This window comes from Chelon labrosus (genome assembly GCF_963514085.1).
Source record: "Chelon labrosus genome assembly, chromosome: 1".
NCBI classification, from domain to species: domain Eukaryota; kingdom Metazoa; phylum Chordata; class Actinopteri; order Mugiliformes; family Mugilidae; genus Chelon; species Chelon labrosus.
Window position 1 is genome coordinate 34,768,099 of NC_140337.1, and position 20,599 is coordinate 34,788,697.

The 20,599-nt window shown below is 45.0% G+C and overlaps 1 protein-coding gene across 1 annotated transcript in view; it reads left to right on the forward strand.

Annotated features, from left to right (window-relative positions):
• Positions 1-20,599, forward strand: part of LOC311487906 (uncharacterized protein) — a gene marked incomplete at its 3' end in the record, with an annotated part of 253,376 nt that overhangs the window by 232,001 nt on the left and 776 nt on the right. Inside the window, exon 7 of the mRNA XM_084544331.1 lies at positions 7,885-7,975. Coding sequence (XP_084400457.1) covers positions 7,885-7,975 — 91 coding nt within the window. The remainder of the gene's footprint in view (positions 1-7,884; positions 7,976-20,599) is intronic.

Consider the following 20,599-nt stretch of genomic DNA (forward strand, 5'->3'; position numbering starts at 1 on the left):
CGCCGGACGCTAGACAAGGCATTTAAATTCCGGACTGTCCGGCCTAAATCCGGACGTATGGCTACCCTAGTGGTAGCTGAGACATAACTGAGTCCACTGAGGCGTGACACCACAGCCTTCTTCATCTGAGTGGAAGCTGCCTGTATTCTGGCCCAGAGAGTGGGTCTGGAGATGATCTTCATTGAGGATCAGTGTTGATACAAGTTCTTTAAAAGCAGCTTGGATGAAGGCCTTCACACATGAAGTTAATCAGAACCTTGTCAGCTTTTGTTTGCGTCACATGTTTGGTTCCACCCACTGCCTCCAAGTCAGATAGTTTTCTTTGCTTGAGGTTTTCTTCTGGTTCCAGGGTCCACTTCTGTTCTGTCATGAGGGCAGTGTAGACTTTCATCGTTGATGGATGTTTCCTCATGTGACTAAAAAACAATCATAGAAATTATCAACACCATGTTTTCATTAAACAGTTAAAATATGTTTTATATTCATAGATTAATTCATATTTTAACACATATCACAGCAATATTACCGTCGTTTTGAGTGAAATTAAGGAATGAGTCAAATTTGATGTTTCAAATGAAGCTAACGGTAACTAGCACTATAAAGCTAGCTGCTAACACTGACGTTAGCATACCATGACTGAGTAAAGTTATTAACTGCATGTAACGTTATTTAGCTTCAGGTGAGCTTATCTCACCTGTACATGGTTGCTCAGGTTGAAGCAGAGTTCTTGTAGGTGGATAGCTGCGTCTCTTTCAGCATAAAAAGTTTACGCTGTGATGAGGACGTTAACACACGAGGAAAGAAATGAGAGGAACCGTGGATCACGTGACAGCGTGAAGGCAGAGCTCCAAGTCTGTGTTCGTTCACCTTTACCTGCACAAGCATGGACCAGGAGTTCCTTGGAAACAAAACAGACCTGGATGCAGCAGAAAAGGGCAGAAGTACTGCAGAGAGAGAGTCAGTTATGTGCTGAGGACAAGATTATCATCGTAGGTTTCTTTGTTTGTTATTAGAGCCATGTTTGTATATTTGGTTTGATTATTATTATCATTTGAACTGGAGCATAACTGTTTAGATGAAGTTTACCATTTCATTTGACTGTTCTGATTATTCATAGTTGTGATGCCGCCTCCCAGGAAATGAGAACAAAAGGGGAGAGTGGCACAGGTGTCTCAGATGAGACAGGGGAGAGCCATAATGTTTTTTGACCGCTCTTCTTTTTTGTTTTTGTTCTTGTTTTTTTTTCTTATTGATAATGATTGTGGACACTGAGAACCAGACGCAAATAAAACGCCGCACATAACTCAAAGGAGGAAGTGATTGTTTTACTTGGAGCGCGTCACGACCACAGCGAACCCCTGAACAAAGAACGCCGTCTAGAAGTCGGTTGCCGGTTAAAATGCCGTCACGCATGTTCCTGTTAAAAAGTCATCCTTTAGTTCCAAATCCAGATTACATCCTAAATCTATGCAGCGTGTTGTTTAGCAGGCTGCTGTTAGACTGACTATCAGTGACTGCAGAGGTGATTTCTGATCAACTCTGGACGTATAAAACCCTCAAACATGTTCCTTTACTAGTGAGAGCTGAAGGTGTAAGAAATGTTTTCTCATCATGATGTTTTTAAACATCTATGATAGGAGTTGACAGACTTCTGATTTTTCAACTAATATGTCAAATGACAAATGTGACGTCATGAATAAAATAATGTTGACGTGAACAGAAGTCATGTTGGCAGCAGCTGCAGCCATGAAATGTTCATGTGTTCACACTGCAGATGTGGATCACATTTAGAGTGTTGAGTTCAGTTCAGTCTGACAGAGACAAAGTCACAGATCCATCTGTATTTAATAAATCAAACTGTGTTCAGACACAGACATGAATCTAAAGAGTCTGTTGTTATGTATGTGTCAGAGTTTTAGTTACAACATGTGGCTCTAGAGTAATGACTCTTCTCTCTGTTCAAACTTCCTGGTTCACAGGAAGTTTGAACAGAGAGATGAACAGGAACCCAGAACAGATGAAAGCTTTAGTGATGGGGGGATGGGCAGTAGTCAAATCAATAAGAAATGTGATAGAATAAAAGGAAAGTGAACAGACGCTCTGTGTGTCACTGACAATGATCACCATGACAACAGCAACATATCTCACCTGTCAGCTGATATTTAAAGACAAACAGCTGACATTTCCAGATATCCTGTCCTCCCTCGTCAAAAACCAGACCTACACCTTCAACTGACAGAAGTCAGTTATAGTTGTGGCTGCTGTTGAGAGACTCCATCTTCCTGTTTCTTTAGAGTCAACACTTTCACTTCAGTGGAAACAGTTTGAGCTGAAGACTAGAGGAGGAAAGTCAGAAGTGTCTCATGATCTGAAGAAGAGTCCAAACACATCAACTGAGTTCTTGGAGTTTTGACAGGAAGATGAAGACGTTGGTGGTGTTTGTGATCCTCGTTCACGGTAAGATATCTTCTTCCTGGATCTGATTCTCACTTCAGTCTGACATCATTTCTCTCACGTCTGTCTCTTTAAAGAAAGTCAGTGATGACCTGTTTCAACTTTGATTAGTTCTTAGTTTGTCTGTGAGGGACACGTCCAGAAGCAGAGTCTGATGTTCTGTTCACGTGGACTGTTTCTAATCACTGCTGTAAATGTAAAATCACATCAAGAAAGAAAGAATCAAACAGATTGAAGGTGAGCTCAGAGCTAACGACTGCTTGATGATCTGGCTGCAGGTCAGGACTTCACTGTTGGACACAAACATTTACAAATGTCAATGTGTTTGAAAGTCAAACTGTCAGCTAGTGACTTCTTCATGGGGGGATGTTGACGACTAGTGTCCTCATCCAGATGCCACATTACTGAGAACAAGCAACAGAGACATATTAAAGGTTAAGAAATGTTAACCTTATTAAACAGCAGCTGTTTTCATTCACCCTATCTATCCTGATGTTTCCAGTGGTGAATGTGGGACAGGTTTTCAGTGACTGGAACAAACTGAATGTCCTGGTCTGGACTTCACAGCCTCCGTCCTGTTTATTTCTGTTTCTAGACAAAAGTCTGAACATTCACACATTAACAACAGGTCAGTCTTCAAATGGGTTCTTACTGGAATCAACACAAATGATCCAAAGCTTTCTGAGCAGCACAGAGGACAGAACGTTGACTATCACATGTCTGGATGTATCAGATGATCAGAGAACAGTCGGTCCAGTCTTCTGTTCCTGACATTGTGAACTGGAACCAGGTCAGAGGTTAACTATCAAACACAAACACAGTGAGCTACGGTGTCCTGGAGTGGACAGAAAGACAAACATCTGTAGAATGAGGCCATGTTTCCTAAGCTGAGTGCTAGAAATGCTAGAAAGAAGACAAGAGAACAGAGCATTGACTTTGGACCCAGCCCCCCTGGACCTTATGGACAAGCAGACCATGAACATGAAGGATGTTTCTCAGTAACATCTTGCTCCAATCAGTAGATGTTCTCTCTGTGTTTGCTGCATGTTAGCTTCCTAGTGTTCCAGACTTGTAAATCTGTGAAAGCAAGAAGCCATCTCTGAATACTTGACATGAATAACACGGTTGGAGTTCTAGTTTGGACCTTGAGACAGTTTGTGGTTTAGATTGGTGCTGTTAAAGAAGAGATGTGTCTCTGTGTTAGTATCAGGACCAGAGGAGGCCTTTTACTGATGGAGTGTAGTGCAGAGATCAGTCCTGAGAGATGGTGCACCATGAGTTCATTCATCAGTTAGAGCTAAAAATCATCTTCTGCTTGACTGAACTCTAAACTGTTCCAGGACTGGAGTAGAGGACAGACCTGATCAACACAATCTTACAAATGTCATTACTCATTACTTTGAGCAAGAGAGGAAGTTTTTCAGACAAATCTATGAAAACTGTCAAAACACATTCAATGATCTGTTCTTTGACTTCAGTCTGTGAATGAAATGTAGTTTTTCATTGACTGACTGATAGTTCAACTGGTTTCTCTGGTCCCTGCAGATAATGTGACCTACAGTCAGTCATGTGTCAAGTCAAACCCACAGCATGCAGCTGATTTGTCTTTCTCTTTGTGTGTCCTCTCAGTTTCCCAGCATGCCCTGGCAGGTGTGGTGCAGGTGAATGAGGGGGCGGAGTCTGTCCTGCTACCCTGCCACTACTTCGGTATATTACCTGAAGATGACCCCACAGTGATTTGGACCAGGAACGATCTCAGTCCCAAATCTGTCCACAAACGAGGAGAAACAGGTGAAGTTGAAGGTCAGAACCAGGTTTACAGGGGGAGGACATCGATGACGCCTGATGCTCTAGACACTGGAGACTTCAGCCTCACTCTGACAAAACCCCACCTCTCTGACAGCGGCAGCTACACCTGCTCCATCAGTGATGGAAGACAAGAACTGAGAGTGACAGACGTACATCTACAGGTCAAAGGTCAGAAACAAACCTCAACATGTGTTCACTGTTTAAATATGAGGAGGAAGAAAAAGACTCAACTGAACCTTTGTGAGGTTTCACTTTCTGTAGCAGAACATTTGACAAACAGCAGTGGAGACAAGAGCAGCACCTCATTCATTCATTCATTCATTCATTCATTCATTCATTCATGCTACAAGATATGACAGAACCAGTATTAACTCTGTCAAAGACTGGAAAACCTGAAGGAAGGTGATGGGTCCTTCTAAGAGTGTTAGAGAAAAGTGTAAGGAAGAGTTTCTCACAGACATTTAGCAACGATGAAAGGATGAAAATCTAACTCAGGTTTTTATGTGATCCAGGAATGAAGTTTGAAAGCAGCAGTGTTTTCATATTATTAGGAACAGTCTGGGGAGACATTCCTGTAAAGATGATGTGTTGTGTTTCTGCTAATGTGATGAGATGCTTCTAATTAGGGCTGTCAATAGATTCAAATATTCCATTTCATAGTTAAATTCAAATGAATCACACATTCTTTAAAAGTCTGTTTCAGATAAACCTGGAAGGTACATTTGAAAGTTTTTAATACTCTTCTCAACATGTCAGCTGCTCAGAAAGCTCTGTGCTCTGCAGAGAAGTCTCAGCTCTCAGCTGTGTTCTTGATCCAGTGGTAACTCTGTTCACATCCACAGTAAATGCAGATAACTTAGTTCTAGTAGAGAGGAGACTCTGACAGGACGTTGAAGATGAACTTATCGTCCAAAAACCCATTCCTTTATCAATTACTGCTCCTTTTTCTCTGCTTGACTTCATCCTCTTGTTCTTTGGGGAGTTTTGTCAGTTTTGATGCAAACACCTGCCTCTACAGTTGATCTGCTTTATTGTCCTCTCAGACCAGCAGGTGGACGTGAAGGTGCAGGAAGGGGCGGAGTCTGTCATCCTACCATGCAGAACAAACGCTGACCTGCCTGAGGACACCTCAGTGGAGTGGACTCACTCTGAGCCAGAACTCATCATGGTCCATGTGTATCGAAACGGAAGTAACCAACTTAACAATCAGGACAGGTTTTACAAAGACAGAACAAAGATGAATGAAGACCTGCTGGAAACTGGAGACCTCAGTCTGACCCTGAAATACCCCACAGAGAGAGACTCTGGATCATACATCTGCACCGTCTACAGAGGCCAAGACATCCTGAGAGAGAAAGTAGTGCTGCACCACCTCAAAGGTACTGTAAGGACTGTAGATACAGGTCAGAGGTCAGAGGTCAGAGCTGTAGATACAGGTTAGAGGTCAGAGGTCAGAGCTGTAGATACAGGTGAGACGTCAGAGGTCAGAGCTGGAGATACAGGTCAGAGGTCAGAGGTCAGTACTGTAGATACAGGTCAGAGGTCAGAGGTCAGAGCTGTAGATACAGGTCAGAGGTCAGAGCTGTAGATACAGGTCAGAGGTCAGAGCAGTAGATACAGGTCAGAGGTCAGAGGTCAGAGCTGTAGATACAGGTCAGAGGTCAGTACTGTAGATACAGGTCAGAGGTCAGAGGTCAGAGCTGTGGTTACAGGTCAGAGGTCAGAGCTGTAGATACAGGTCAGAGGTCAGAGGTCAGTACTGTAGATACAGGTCAGAGGTCAGAGCTGTAGATACAGGTCAGAGGTCAGAGGTCAGTACTGTAGATACAGGTCAGAGGTCAGTACTGTAGATACAGGTCAGAGGTCAGAGGTCAGTACTGTAGATACAGGTCAGAGGTCAGTACTGTAGATACAGGTCAGAGGTCAGAGGTCAGAGCTGCAGATACAGGTCAGAGGTCAGAGGTCAGTACTGTAGATACAGGTCAGAGGTCAGTACTGTAGATACAGGTCAGAGGTCAGAGGTCAGAGCTGTAGATACAGGTCAGAGGTCAGAGCTGTAGATACAGGTCAGAGGTCAGTACTGTAGATACAGGTCAGAGGTCAGTACTGTAGATACAGGTCAGAGGTCAGAGGTCAGTACTGTAGATACAGGTCAGAGGTCAGAGCAGTAGATACAGGTCAGAGGTCAGAGGTCAGAGCTGTAGATACAGGTCAGAGGTCAGTACTGTAGATACAGGTCAGAGGTCAGAGGTCAGTACTGTAGATACAGGTCAGAGGTCAGTACTGTAGATACAGGTCAGAGGTCAGAGGTCAGAGCTGCAGATACAGGTCAGAGGTCAGAGGTCAGTACTGTAGATACAGGTCAGAGGTCAGTACTGTAGATACAGGTCAGAGGTCAGAGGTCAGAGCTGTAGATACAGGTCAGAGGTCAGAGCTGTAGATACAGGTCAGAGGTCAGTACTGTAGATACAGGTCAGAGGTCAGTACTGTAGATACAGGTCAGAGGTCAGAGGTCAGAGCAGTAGATACAGGTCAGATTTCAGAGGTCAGTACTGTAGATACAGGTCAGAGGTCAGAGGTCAAGTTGTTCTTTATGTTTCTCCACAGAACTATTTCCAACCTGGGCCATAGTTCTCCTGGTTCTCCTGGTTCTCCTGGTTGTTCTTGGTGTCGTTGGGGGTCTTTTGTTTCATTGTCGACTCTACTTCATGTCAGGTGAGTCTCTACTACTACACTACCCATAATGCTGATGGTAACATGTGTCCTGTGGAGGAGACTTGTTCCAGCTGCTGAAAGAGTTCAGAGTTCAAACAGCTGCTACAGAGAGCTGAAGAGAAACTTCCAGGTTTAGTTCCAGAAGTCAGAAACTCTTCATCAAACATGTCTGCAGCACTTTACAGGGCGCTTTGACTAGTTACCAAGGAACGAGTCAGGAAGACATCAGGGACAAACGGAGACACAATCCAGCTCTAATCAGAAGCTCCTGACGTCCTCAATCAGGACCTGAGCTCTGAGCTCATGAGTCCAGGTCTCTCCCAGTCCCAGTAAAACCAGAGCAGAGGGTTAGGGTTCTTCCTCATCCATTCATCTGATTGGTTCCTCATTAGTTCCTGACTTCTTCTTTGGTAACTGCTCCAAATGTCCTGAAGAAGAAAACTGGTGTTCAGTCACAAACTAGTTTCCACTGGTTTGTGTCAGAGGTGTGACAGACGTCAGGTGAGCTCAGGTCACCTGGTTGATCCACGTCCTCAAACAAACTGAACACTGAGAGTCCTCCACCAACATGAGACACATAGACAAGGATGGACAGAGACGTCCTGTTACCATCAGAGCTGCTGCTGCTGTCTCTACAGCTGATGATGGGATTTGTTGTCCTCTCAGTCTACCAGGTGGAGGTGGATTCAGGGGTGGAGTCTGTCCAGCTGACCTGCAAAACCATAGCTCACCTGCCTGAAGACGCTAAAGTGGAGTGGAAGGACAGAGACAACAGGAAGGTCCATGTGTATCAGAACGGCTCTGATCAGCTTGAAGACCAGAACCGGATTTACAGAAACAGAACGAAGATGAATGAAGACCTGCTGAAAACTGGAGACCTCAGTCTGACCCTGAAATACCCCACAGATGGAGACAACAACACCTACACCTGCACCGTCTACAACAAGGAGGGAGACATCCTGATGAAGAAACAAGTGGAGCTCAATGTCAGAGGTCAGTACTGTAGATACAGGTCAGAGGTCAGTACTGTAGCTACAGGTCAGAGGTCAGTACTGTAGCTACAGGTCAGAGGTCAGAGGTAGACTTGTAGTTCTCGAGACCGGTCTCGAGACCACTTTTTCGTGGTCTTGGTCTTGTCACGGCCTCGACAGTCTTCGGTCTCGGTCTTGTCTCGGTCTCGGGTCTCTCGGTCTTGCAATGTCTCGGACTGGCCGATCGGTCTCGAAGGGATTTGTAACCTATAATATCCAGGCAGGCACAGGTTTTTTTGTTTTGTTTTTTTTTATATATCATTATCATTGGTCCCTCGTTAATCGCGGGAGTTACGTTCTAAAAATAACCCGCGATAGGCGAAATCCGCGAAGTAGTCAGCTTTATTTTTTACAATGATTATAAATGTTTTAAGGTTGCAAAACCCCTCACTACACACTTTATACACTTTTCTCAATAACTTGCAAACATACCGCACTTCAGTCACACTGCCAGCGATCAAAGATACTGTAGCTATATGTAAATTATAAACGCATTCTGTACTGTACACGAGACACAGTACGGAGGAGATTGATTGACAATGGTCTACAGTCCCTTAGCCAATCAGGACGCAGAAAACAATGCGCTGTTAAAAAAAAAAAAAAAAAAAAAAAAAAAAAAGCATGCAAAATTGCACGAAAAAATCCGCGAAACTGCGAGGCCGCGAAAGGTGAACCGCGTTATAGCGAGGGACTACTGTATACGCCCCCTTCAAGTACCAATCACATGCATTTTGTAGGTGTGTGTGTCTTTTTTTTTTTTGGTCTCGGTCTTGGTCTCGGTCTCGAGCTGAACTCGTCTTGGTCTTGTCTTGGTCTTGATACTCTCTGGTCTTGGTAGTGTCTTGGTCTCGGTTTAGGCGGTCTTGACTACAAGTCTAGTCAGAGGTCAGTACTGTAGATACAGGTCAGAGGTCAGAGGTCAGTACTGTAGATACAGGTCAGAGGTCAGTACTGTAGATACAGGTCAGAGGTCAGAGGTCAGTACTGTAGATACAGGTCAGAGGTCAGAGGTCAGTACTGTAGATACAGGTCAGAGGTCAGTACTGCAGATACAGGTCAGAGGTCAGAGGTCAGTACTGTAGATACAGGTCAGAGGTCAGAGGTCAGTACTGTAGATACAGGTCAGAGGTCAGAGGTCAGTACTGTAGATACCAGAGATGGGACCAAGTCTTTGTCCTCCAGTCCTAAACTTTTCATTTAGTCCTTTTAACAGTAATAATCTATTCCATTTAAATGACAGATCATAAATCCTCCATAAATCCTTTTTAAATCTACATTTATTTATCATAACATGTGATAAAATGTCTAAAAGCAAAGAGCTGATTCTTCCATATGGCACTATTAACCAGTTCCATTGAACTCATCTGCAACAATATTCTTCCTTTTAAACTTTCTTTGCTGAAGAAACATTTGATCAAATGTAGAAAAGTGCAGCTGAAATCATTTGGACAAAAAGTGCTGACATTTCATTTCCAAAGCTCTAGAATGATATTCCACAATACTTCATTTCTGTCCTGTCTTGTCCTCGTCTCATCTCATATTGAAACATACCATCATCATCATCAGCGTATCCATCAACAGCTTGGTGTATCTTCTGCTATTTCAGGGCCTTATTCTCCGTTGCATTTCCTAAAGTTTGTCAGTCATTTGTGGACGATGAGGTGATGAGATTGAAGGCTGTTGTGGTTCATTGGTGATGCTTTTGTTCATCTGGTATTCCTCAAATCTGGAAAGAAGTCATCTTGTAAAACAGATGTCAGTAAATCCCTTCTAGTCCTCCATAGATAGCATTTAAAATGACACTCTGCTCCTAATACTAGTAATATATCAACCTTAACATTAAGTTCCTAGACGCTTCTGGCGCCGGTCGAAGCCGACAGCTGCTTGTTACAGCTCTTACTTGATCTCTCTTTCTTTCCAGTTTATTTCACTTTTAGTGGAGATTACTTTGTAGATACTTTTAAGACAGCACCACACTTTGATAGTTTTACTGGGAGTCTCACCATCGCTGTAGTCTACATATTTATAACAACATCCAGACCGGCCGGTGTAACAGTGCACCAAGCGGCCCTTTGTTTACAGGAGGGAACAGCTGATCGTGCTGTGTAGCGCTGTAGTGTTCCCTCAGGACAGACATGAGATCCCCCCAGAGTCCTTCTGTTGATGGAGACCTGGCTTACACCGAGCATCCTGGACGCCACTGTTATGATGGACAACTTTCACCTTCTGAGGGTGGACAGAACAGCTGACAGTGGTAAGGAGAAAGGAGGAGGCCTGGCTGTGTTCATGAACCAGAGGTGGTGTAAACCTACACACTGCTCTGTTAAAGCTGTGTATAAGGAGGAGAATAAGGAGGAGCTGAGGACTGTACAGAAGGAGCTGAGAAGGAAGATGAGGGAGGGAAAGGCCAGCTACAGGAGGAAGATGGAGGAGCAGCTGCAGAGGAAGAACATCAGAGGGTTTGTACGTCCCAGTCGAGTGTACCTGACCCCTCCCTGTCTACGCCCCTTTTAAATATGGAAATTATATTTAAATTGACCCTCCACCTGAGATTCCCCTCTCTGTACGATCAGATAATGAAAACATAAGAATGAATAAGACGGAAAAAAGAAGAACTTCACAGAAAGAGAACTGGAGACGCTACTCACTGGAGTGGAGACAAACGTGTCCTCTTTGACAGCTGTCCTCCACTGGAGTGGAGACAGACATGTCCTCTTTGACAGCTGTCCTCCACTGGAGTGGAGACAGACATGTCCTCTTTGACAGCTGTCCTCCACTGGAGTGGAGACAAACATGTCCTCTTTGACAGCTGTCCTCCACGTCCCACCATGTTGGTTAATATCACATCTGATCTGAACATTGATGAATGAACATGTTTCATCATGTGATGGTTCTTTTATATCAATGTGTGTCCAGTCCATTGCTCTGATTACATTCAGAGAACCGGCTCTTTAATGTTGACCTGTTCAGATGCATTGTGGGTATTTGATACACCTGGCTGACATGGGGATAACTCCGTCCCACACGGCTATTGGTACTCAAAGCGCTTTACAGTCACAGACACATCTACCCATTCACTCACACATTCACACACCACTGGGAGCAACTGGGGGTTCAGTGTCTTGCTCAAAGACACTTCAGCATGTGTCACTTTTCTGTGAGCGAGTACGTATGGAACGTTTGTTTGTCTGCACGCACCCTTCATACATGAGGCCCCAGGAGAGAAAAGAGCTGAGGAAGATAAAACCAAGGAAAGCATCTGGACCGGATGGTATCAGCTCCAGGCTCCTTAAGTCCTGTGCAGATGAACTGTGTGGAGTTATGGAGCATGTCTTCAACCTGAGCCTTGAGCTGAGAGTGCTACCACAGATTTAGAAGACCTCGTGTGTGGTACCGGTTCCTAAAACATGACTTTTCTAAGCGATTCTTCCAACGGTGAGGGAATAATCAGGAAAAATACGGATGTTTTGTCCCATTGAAATGAATGGAGAAGACTGAAAACATCACCAACATTCAAAAATGACCTCCCTCACTTTGCTGAGCGATTGTATCGGAGTAGAAAACTGCTTGGAAGTTTGTACGAGGCACGGGAAGTTTAGCTTTCTTTTCCTGAAAACAGCGTTTCGATACCTTTTACGGTTTGGTCAGGGTCACAGTTTATGTTTTGATGAAATTTTGGAAAAATCTGAAAAACTTCTGGTTTATAATGGCTCCCTATGGCCGCACTCTGGCTCACACTCTAACTTCAGAGATTCTTTGAAATTCTGAAGAAAAAAAAGTTTCAATCTTATGGGGTGGCCACAGTTTTTGAGGTACAGAGATAAAAAATACATAAAAACGTAGGGATTTTTGTTGGCTTTCAGGTGGTGTTGGTCTGATTTCTGTAGGTCCTACGGTTTGGACTGTAGGTTCCTCCGAGCGAGGAGTGCGCCGACCAGTTTTCAAAGTTTTCCCCGTGTGTGTATGTGAAAAGTGAGAGTGATTTTTCGTTGAGAATAGCTTTCCCTCCTCGCGTTTCTCAATCGATTGAGGCCACAATTTTCACAGTACGCGCGTGGGAACGACACAAAATCGTAGAGAACAAGCGGCTGACGCTCAGGATGTGTTGGTTTTCCCGATAGGACTTGCACTTTGGAAACCTTGTGTTTGTTTAAATTGTGCTATTTAATAAAATTGGATTGGATTGGATTGGATAGGACTTGTAGTTTTTGATTTATGAGCATTAGTTGGGACCCCTAATCCTAGGGTCCAGTTTTTTTGGACCTCCCTCTCACTCAGGCAGAGGTGAGAGTCAGAAGGAGACTTCAGCAGCAGCTGGCCCTGGTAGCCATGACAACCGGACCCTAACGAGCTGAGACACACCCAACTGAACACTGGCCTGCCCCTGATTGGCTTACCATGAAATCCAGTGTTGTGGGTAACACGTTACAAAGTAACGCGTTAGAGTACTCTAATTACTTTTTTCGTGTAACTTGTAACGTAACGCGTTAGTTTCGTGCGTTAAGTAATCAGTAACTTTGTTATTTTTTTTTTAAAGTAATCCATTACTTTAAGAATTTCTCCGGATAAGGAAAGAAAAATTCCGACTCCAGCTGCTTCTTGTCAGACAGTACTGTGCCACCTGAGGATGTGTCAGCAGAGGAGCAGTACTGTGATGATGCGTCTGTCCCCTGCTGACCTACGTTACCTGTGTGTGTGTGTGGGTGTGTGGGTGTGTGTGTGTGTGTGTGTGTGTGTGTGGGTGTGGGTGTGTGTGTGAGTGTTGATGGCAGAGAGGACAGCTTTTGAATCGTGGAAGTACGCACATTATTTTCAATTCGCCAGCGAAAAGGACAAGAACAACATAACGGTAACATGCTCACTCTGTGTTGGTGAAAAGCTTCTGTCGACCACAAAAAAATCCACTTCCAATTTAAAAAAACATCTTGTATCCAAGAAGCACCACTCTATCACCCTGGTATTGTTATCCTGCAGAGTTAATCTGGTTGGATGAATGACGTTATTCATTGTCAGGACTTCTCGGTGCATTTAAAGGAGGCTGTGTGTCGCTGAGTTGCAGCATGTGCGAGGCGCTGCTAACGGCTTTTAATGTTTGGTAACGCATGAGTACTCTAACGCATTACTTTTATTCATAGGTAACGCTGTAACATAACAGATTACTTTTAATTGATGGTAACGTAGTAACCTAACTAACTCATTTCCAAAGTAACTATACCCAACACTGATGAAATCTTACCCTACCTTAGCCAATCATCATTACTTATGTGGCTGAATGCTTGGTTACAACATCTTGCAGCAGTTGCTTGGCGACTTCACTGCTGCGTTTCGTTTTCCCTCATTCTGATGAACGAGGTGAACGAACACAGAAGTGAAGTCTGTCTTTTTGTTTTATTCACCTTACAGGTAAATAAGGTGAATAATCCACGTCAAAATAACTGGATGAATGAGCGTAAATATGACGTTATGCACTGTTGATAAAGAGAAAACAAAAAGATGTTTGTGAGGAAAGTGACCATGTTGCATGTAGTTGAAGTCTGGGGTGTTGCCGTGTTCCACCAGAGTAGAAGATGGCACAGAATATGATGTTTGGAACCAGATACATTTATAATGTTTGGTGTTAAAGGCTCACATGTCAATAAATTCTGCTGAACCAGGTGAACGAACACAGAAGTGAAGTCTGTCTTTGTGTTTATTACACTTTACAGTGAATCTATAAACTGTTTACCAGCGTACCAGTCGATACCGGTAACGTGATCGTAAACACAACTGAAGAACTTTTGTGTCATTAATGAATAATTAGAGAGCTCCTGTTTGTTCTTGTGTAAGAAGGCCCTCGACCATACATGAGCCAGAAGACAAGAAAGACAATCTGCTGCTGGTGCTGGGAAATAAGAATGAAAAGGAATGAACCTGATTAAGACACAGGGAAATGTTCTGAAATCATTCATTCACTTCATAAATAGATAGTTGAACATTTAACATTTAATACATCAGTAGTTTACACTTCTTAACTTGTCTCTGTTCAATGGAGAATGGGACATATTTCAGACTGGAACCAGTCAAACATGTTTCACTCCAAATATTTCTCTTCAATGTGCTCAGAGCTGCTGCTGCTGTCTCTACAGCTGATGATGGGATTTGTTGTCCTCTCAGTCCCCCAGGTGGTGACGGTGGATTCAGGGGTGGAGTCTGTCCAGCTGATCTGGAAAACCACAGCTCACTTGCCTGAAGACGCTACAGTGGAGTGGAAGGACAGTGACTACAGGAAGGTCCATGTGTATCAAAACGGCTCTGACCAGCTTGAAGACCAGGACCTGATTTACAGAAACAGAACGAAGATGAATGAAGACCTGCTGAAAACTGGAGACCTCAGTCTGACCCTGAAATACCCCACAGAGAGAGACACCTACACCTACACCTGCACCATCTCCAACAACGAGGGAGACATCCTGATGAAGAAACAAGTGAGGCTCAATGTGAAAGGTTTGTTTTCTCCCTCTTTCTTTCTTTGTCTTTTCTTTCATTCAGTCTTTATTATTTTCATCCTTTCTTTCTCTCTCTCTTTCTCTCTCTCTCTGTCAGTGCATGCTGGTAGTGAGTGTGGTGAGCAGAGACTCTGAGCGAGTGATTTCTGACCAATTCTGTCTTTTTTGATGAATGTATCACCGTCAATGATCTGTTTGTGTCGGTGCAACCGTTGATGCTGTCCACAACAAAGGTCATTCTGTCTAATGTCCCCCCCTTTATCACTGATGAGTTCCTAAGCAGAGAGTTATCTAGACATGGAAAAGTTGTGTCTCCTCTTAAAAAGATCCTCTCTGGCTGTAAGTCTCCATTGTTGAAGCATGTGGTGTCTCACAGGAGACAGCTCTACATGATCCTGAACAACCAGGATGAGGAGCTGTGGGGTCAGGGCGGGATGGTGCTGGTCAGCAGGACGGCCTGGACGGCGCTGCTGGTGAGGACAGTGTACAGGTTGAGGGAGAGGAGGGACTCACAGGAGGAAGATGTTGGTGTAAGTGGTGAAGATGACCTTGAGGAAAGTGAGATCAGTGGTGAAAACACTGGGAATGGTGGAAATGGTTTGAGTGGGACACAGGTGGGAGAGACAGGTGAGCTATGTGAAACACAGGTAGGTGCAGGTGAAGTGAGCAGAGCATGGTGTGAGCAGGTTGAAGAGGCTGAGATGGTGGAAGCAGAATCAGAATACAAATGTACTCCACGTAAACCAAGGACTGAAACTAAAAACACGTGTGCTGAAGCAAAATCAAGTGGAGTGAGAGCAGACAGACACAGAGAAGAAGCAGGAGCAGACAGACAGCAGTGCTGCTGAGGAAGACTGAGTCTGACAGCAGTCATCTGTCCCTTCTTAAAGGGGGGGGGGGGGGGGGGGGGGGGTGTCACCACACAACAATCAGTGGAGGAGTGGGTCTCCTGTTCTCCAGGAACTTCACTCCAGCTTCTCTGGAGGTCCAGCATGTCCTAGAGGGGAGGTGTCTTTTAGCTAAGGCTCTTTTTGACCATTTTATTAATATCTATGCTCCAACCAACGGTGCAGAGTGGAGGATGTTACTGAAGCAAGTTAGTGACAAACTGAGTGACTGTGGCTCGGAGGATTTTTTATTCTTGGGAGGGGATTTGAACTGAAAATGAGTTTTTAGAGCGTAACCATGCAGAGCCTCATCCAGCCTCCCAGCATGCTCTGGGGCAGCTGCTTCACTCTCATGGCCTGGTGGATGACTCCAGGCAGTACACATGGTCCCATTCTAGAGAAGATAGGGTCTCCTTAGCCAGACTTGACCGTTTTTATTGTTTGAAGCAACATTTTAATATTATAATATATTTTTTATATTAGCCTATTAAATCTCGGAGTATTTCCATTGTTAAAGGAAAGGTAGTAGATAAGAAGTTTGTTATAAATGATGAGGTAGTTCACACAGTGCTGGAGAAGCCAGTGAAGAGTTTAGGAAGATGGTATGATGCAAGTCTTAGTGATAAGGCGCAGTTTGAAGGGTTGAGGCAGGAAATGATTCAAGGCATTTCAAGCATAGACCGGTCAGGGCTACCAGGGAAGTTAAAATTGTGGTGCTGGCAATTTGGTTTACTGCCTCGGCTAATATGGCCGCTGACGGTGTATGAGGTTGCCCTTTCAAAGGTAGAAAAGTTGGAAAGAATGATTAATTCATTTATCAGAAAGTGGCTTGGTGTCCCACGCTGCTTAAGTGACACAGCCTTGTATGGGAAAGGCATTCTGGAGCTCCCAGTTACCAGCTTAACAGAGGAGTTTAAGTGTGCTAAAGTTAGACTGGAAATGACTCTCACTCAGTCAAAGGATCCAGTGGTTAGGAGTGTAGCGCCTACTATTGAGACAGGGAGGAAGTGGAAGGCAAAAGAGGCAGTGCAGCAAGCACAGGCAGCTCTTAAACATAGGGATATCATAGGTCATGTACAGCAAGGGCGTGGAGGCCTGGGGCTGTGTGCAGGGAAACCTCTGTGGAGCAAGGCATCAGCAGTGGAAAGGAGAAAGATGGTAGTGGAAGAAGTACAGAAGCAAGAGGAAGCAGTTAGATGCTCTAAGGCAGTGTCGCTGGCTAAGCAGGGTCAGTGGGTGAACTGGGAGAGTGTGGAGAAAAGGAAGGTGAAGTGGAGAGAGCTTTGGAGCATGGAGGCTAGCAGGATTAGATTTATGATAGGGGCAACTTATGATGTGCTGCCAACTCCCCAGAACCTAAACCAGTGGGTAGGTGAGGATAATGCCTGTCCACTGTGCACTTGTGTCTGCACGCTTAGACATATTCTGACAGGTTGTAAGGTTAGTCTTTCCCAAGGACGTTATACCTGGCGTCACAACCAGGTACTGAAATGTTTAGCAGCTGCAATTGAGGAAAAACGGGTGAATTTAAATTCCATGGCCGTTAACAGAGAGAATAGATGTATTAAGTTTGTACGGGAGGGAGAAAAGGCTAGACCAGCAGGCATCAGGCATAACACGGGACAGCTAAGAGTAGGAGGAGCCTGGGAGAGGAAGGCGGACTTAAATGGACAACTGGTTATTCCAACCGAGATAGCTAGCACCCGACTACGGGCAGATCTGCTGTTGTGGTCTGAGCCAGAGAAAGTAGTCTATTTCATAGAGCTGACTGTCCCATGGGAAGATAGAGTTGAGGAGGCTAACGAGCGTAAGAGAGCTAAGTATGCAGAGTTAGCAGCAGATGCAGAGCAGAATGGATGTAAGGCTTATGTCCGCCCGGTAGAAGTGGGTTGCTGTGGATTTGTGGCAAAGTCTGTGATTGCTCTGCTGAGTGAGCTGGGCATACGGGGAAGGAGCCAGAGGACTGCGGTTAGCAACATGTCCCGGGCAGCAGAGAGAGCGAGCGACTGGTTATGGGTGCGCAGGAAGCATGCTAGCTGGGGAACTAGCTAAGGTAAGGAAGGCCGCATGTAGGCCTCGATTTGTTTGTTACGCGATTTGTTTGTTACGTGTTTCGGCCCGCAGCAACGGGGCGAATCATGGTAGATTTGTTTGTTTGTTACGTGGTTCAGTCTGCAGCAACGGGGCGAATCATGGTATATTTATTGTTTGGCTCGTGGTTATTAGTTACTATATTAGCTGTTGATAGACATCAAATGGTGAGGGAAACAGGGTTGTGCAGTGGCGGTGTGGAGGGGGGTGACTCCAGGACGCTGGAAGTCACTGTTAAGCCTTCTCGAGGTGTCGTGGGCCTAACTTAATGAAACATCGGTGAAGGGAGGTGCCCACTTGAAAACCCCAATGACATGCTGCATACTGCTGTTGTCTTCTTGTTACGTGGTAGCTATGGTTAGCTGCTGAGCGGGCCATACAAGCCAGCAGCGTTTAGTTAATGTTTTACAATGTCTGAACTATGCTGCTCAGTGGGCTTACAAGCCAGCAGCTTTTACTTAGTTTATGTAGATTATAGGTTAATTGTCATATTATATGACCATAGGTTTGGTAGGGTCTCTTAGCTGAACAGGGCCTCTAAATGTGTTTTGCCTGGGATTTTGGCACAAGGAATTATAACATCTTATCCTGTGTATTACTGAATGTTACCTGTTGGAGACAAAACCTCATGGTGGTCTGGTGAGATCCAGAGTACAGAACATCTCAGAGATGGATGCACCGTCCAGCTTCTTCTTTGGTCTGGAGAAGAAACGAGGACAGAAGAATCCAGTGATCCACTCTCTCCTGTCAGACACAGGGCAGGAACTGACAGGTTCTGGACAGATCAGAAGGAGAGCTGTTGGTTTTTATTCCTCTTTGTTCTCCAGTCAATATGAAGAGGATGAGCCACTGTGTCAAGAGTTCTGCAGCGAGCTGCCTCAGGTCTCTGAGGAGACCAACTCACAGCTGGAGAGGCCTTTACAGCTGCAGGAACTTCACGGCGCTCTGCAGAGCATGCAGGGGTGGAGGGCTCCCGGCATCGATGGCCTGACTGTGGAGTTTTATAAAGCCTTCTGGGACATTTAATCAGCTGATCTTTTAGATGTTTTTAATGAAAGCATGGCCTCAGGTTCATTGCCACTGTCCTGCCACAGAGCCATAATCACTCTCCTGCCTAAGAAAGGAAACCTGCAGGACATTAAGAACTGGAGCCCTGTGTCTCTGCTTTGTATGGATTACAAGATCTTGTCCAAAGTCCTGGCCAACAGGCTGAGAGCGGCTGTCCATCAAGTCGTCCATCAGGACCAGGTGTACTGTGTGCCCGGCAGGTCCATGGTAGATAATATCTACCTAATTCCAGATGTTTTGGAGGTCTCCAGCTCATTGGGTGTAGACTCTGGTCTGATTTCTCTGGATCAGGAAAAGGCTTTTAACCGCGTTGAACACTGCTTCCTCTGGAAAACTATGGAGAAGTTTGGGTTCAGCGCTGGTTTCATTGCTAAGATCAGGGTGTTGTACAGTGGTGTTGAGAGTGTGCTGAAGTTCAGTGGTAGTCTGTGTGCTCCTTTCAGAGTGTGTAGAGGCATCCAACAGGGCTGTGCACTGTCTGGTATGCTCTATGCACTCTCTCTAGAACCCCTGCTGCACAGGATACGCACAAGTACTGAAGGCCTGACTGGACCTGGTTTTAGAGAGAACATGGTTTTATCTGCTTATGCTGATGATGTCATTGTTTTTATAAAAAGCCAGCGTGAAATAGACATTTTAGCTAATATTACAAAAGATTTTAATGTTTTATCATCAGCGACTGTGAACTGGAAAAAAAGTGAAGCTCTTGCAGTTGGTGAGTGGCGTGACGGTCTCCCAGTTCTCCCCCAGAACCTGGTTTGGAAGAGAGACGGTTTGAAATACCTTGGTGTCTTTTTAAGGAAACGAAATAATAGTCCAGAAGAACTGGGAGAGCGTCACAGATAAAATAGAGGGTAGACTGGCTAAATGGAAATGGATGCTTCCTCAGATGTCTTACAAAGGTAGAGTAGCCTCTCAGCTCTGGCATGGCCTGACATGTATGGACCCCCCTCAGGTTTACTAGCCCAGATTCAAACAAAAATGATCAGTTTCTTCTGGGATGGTCTACACTGGGTACCACAGAGTGTACTGTTTTTATCCAGGGAGGAGGGGGGACAGGGCCTCGTCCACCTGGCCACTAGAAGGAGGGGGGACAGGGCCTCGTCCACCTGGCCAGTAGAAGGAGGGGGGACAGGGCCTCGTCCACCTGGCCAGTAGAACAGCCACATTCAGGTTCCAGTTCATCCAGAGGTTCCTGACAGGTCCGTCAGACCTGGTGTGGAGAGAAGTGGCTAGTCGTATTCTCAGACGTGTGAATAACCTGGGACTGGATGCTGCTCTGTTTTTAACTGATTCTAACTTTCTAAATGTAAGGGTTTTACCTCCGTTTTATCAGGTGTTTTTAGATCCTGGGCTCTTTTTAGCCTTAAAGAAAGAGAAAAGTCTAACTCTCTGCACTGGTTGTTGAAGGAGCCACTGATCCACGGGGCGAGGCTGGATGTGTGCAGCGCCGCCACGCCTGGGCTGATGGGGGCGCTGCACCAAACTAAGACCTTGTGCCTGAAGCAGCTGGTGGATGCAGCAGGTCCAGACTTGACTGATGCCTGGGCCGTGGGCTCTCTGCTGGGTGGCTCAGAGGGTCCTGGGGCTCTGGAGGCAGAGGCTCTCTGGAAGGGACAGAGGCCTCATCAAGGCCCCATGATTTAGCTTCAAAGGCTTTTATCTCTGTTCTTAACCCTGCTGTTACCAAGAAGCTGAATGAGACTGTCTTCCATCTTTTCACTGAGTGGACAAGACTCACTGAATTCTTGAATCTTTTAACTGTTGTTGGTGAAAAGTTCTCTGAGACCAGCTTCATCTTTGGTGCAGGCTACAAAAAGACAAAGCACATTAAGTGGCAGCTACTGAACTTCCTGTCAGGAGAGGCTGAATGAGCCATATACGTGAGCAGGAAGAACTAAATGGAGGACAGGGTGGGCCAGGAGGACACTTCAGAGTGGCTTTGTAATGTCAGGTCCAGACTTTGGCTGGAGTTCAGATTTTAGAAGATGATGGCAGACTTGGACACGTTTGAACAACAGTGGTGTTATAAGAACGTTATTTACACTGTGGAAGATGA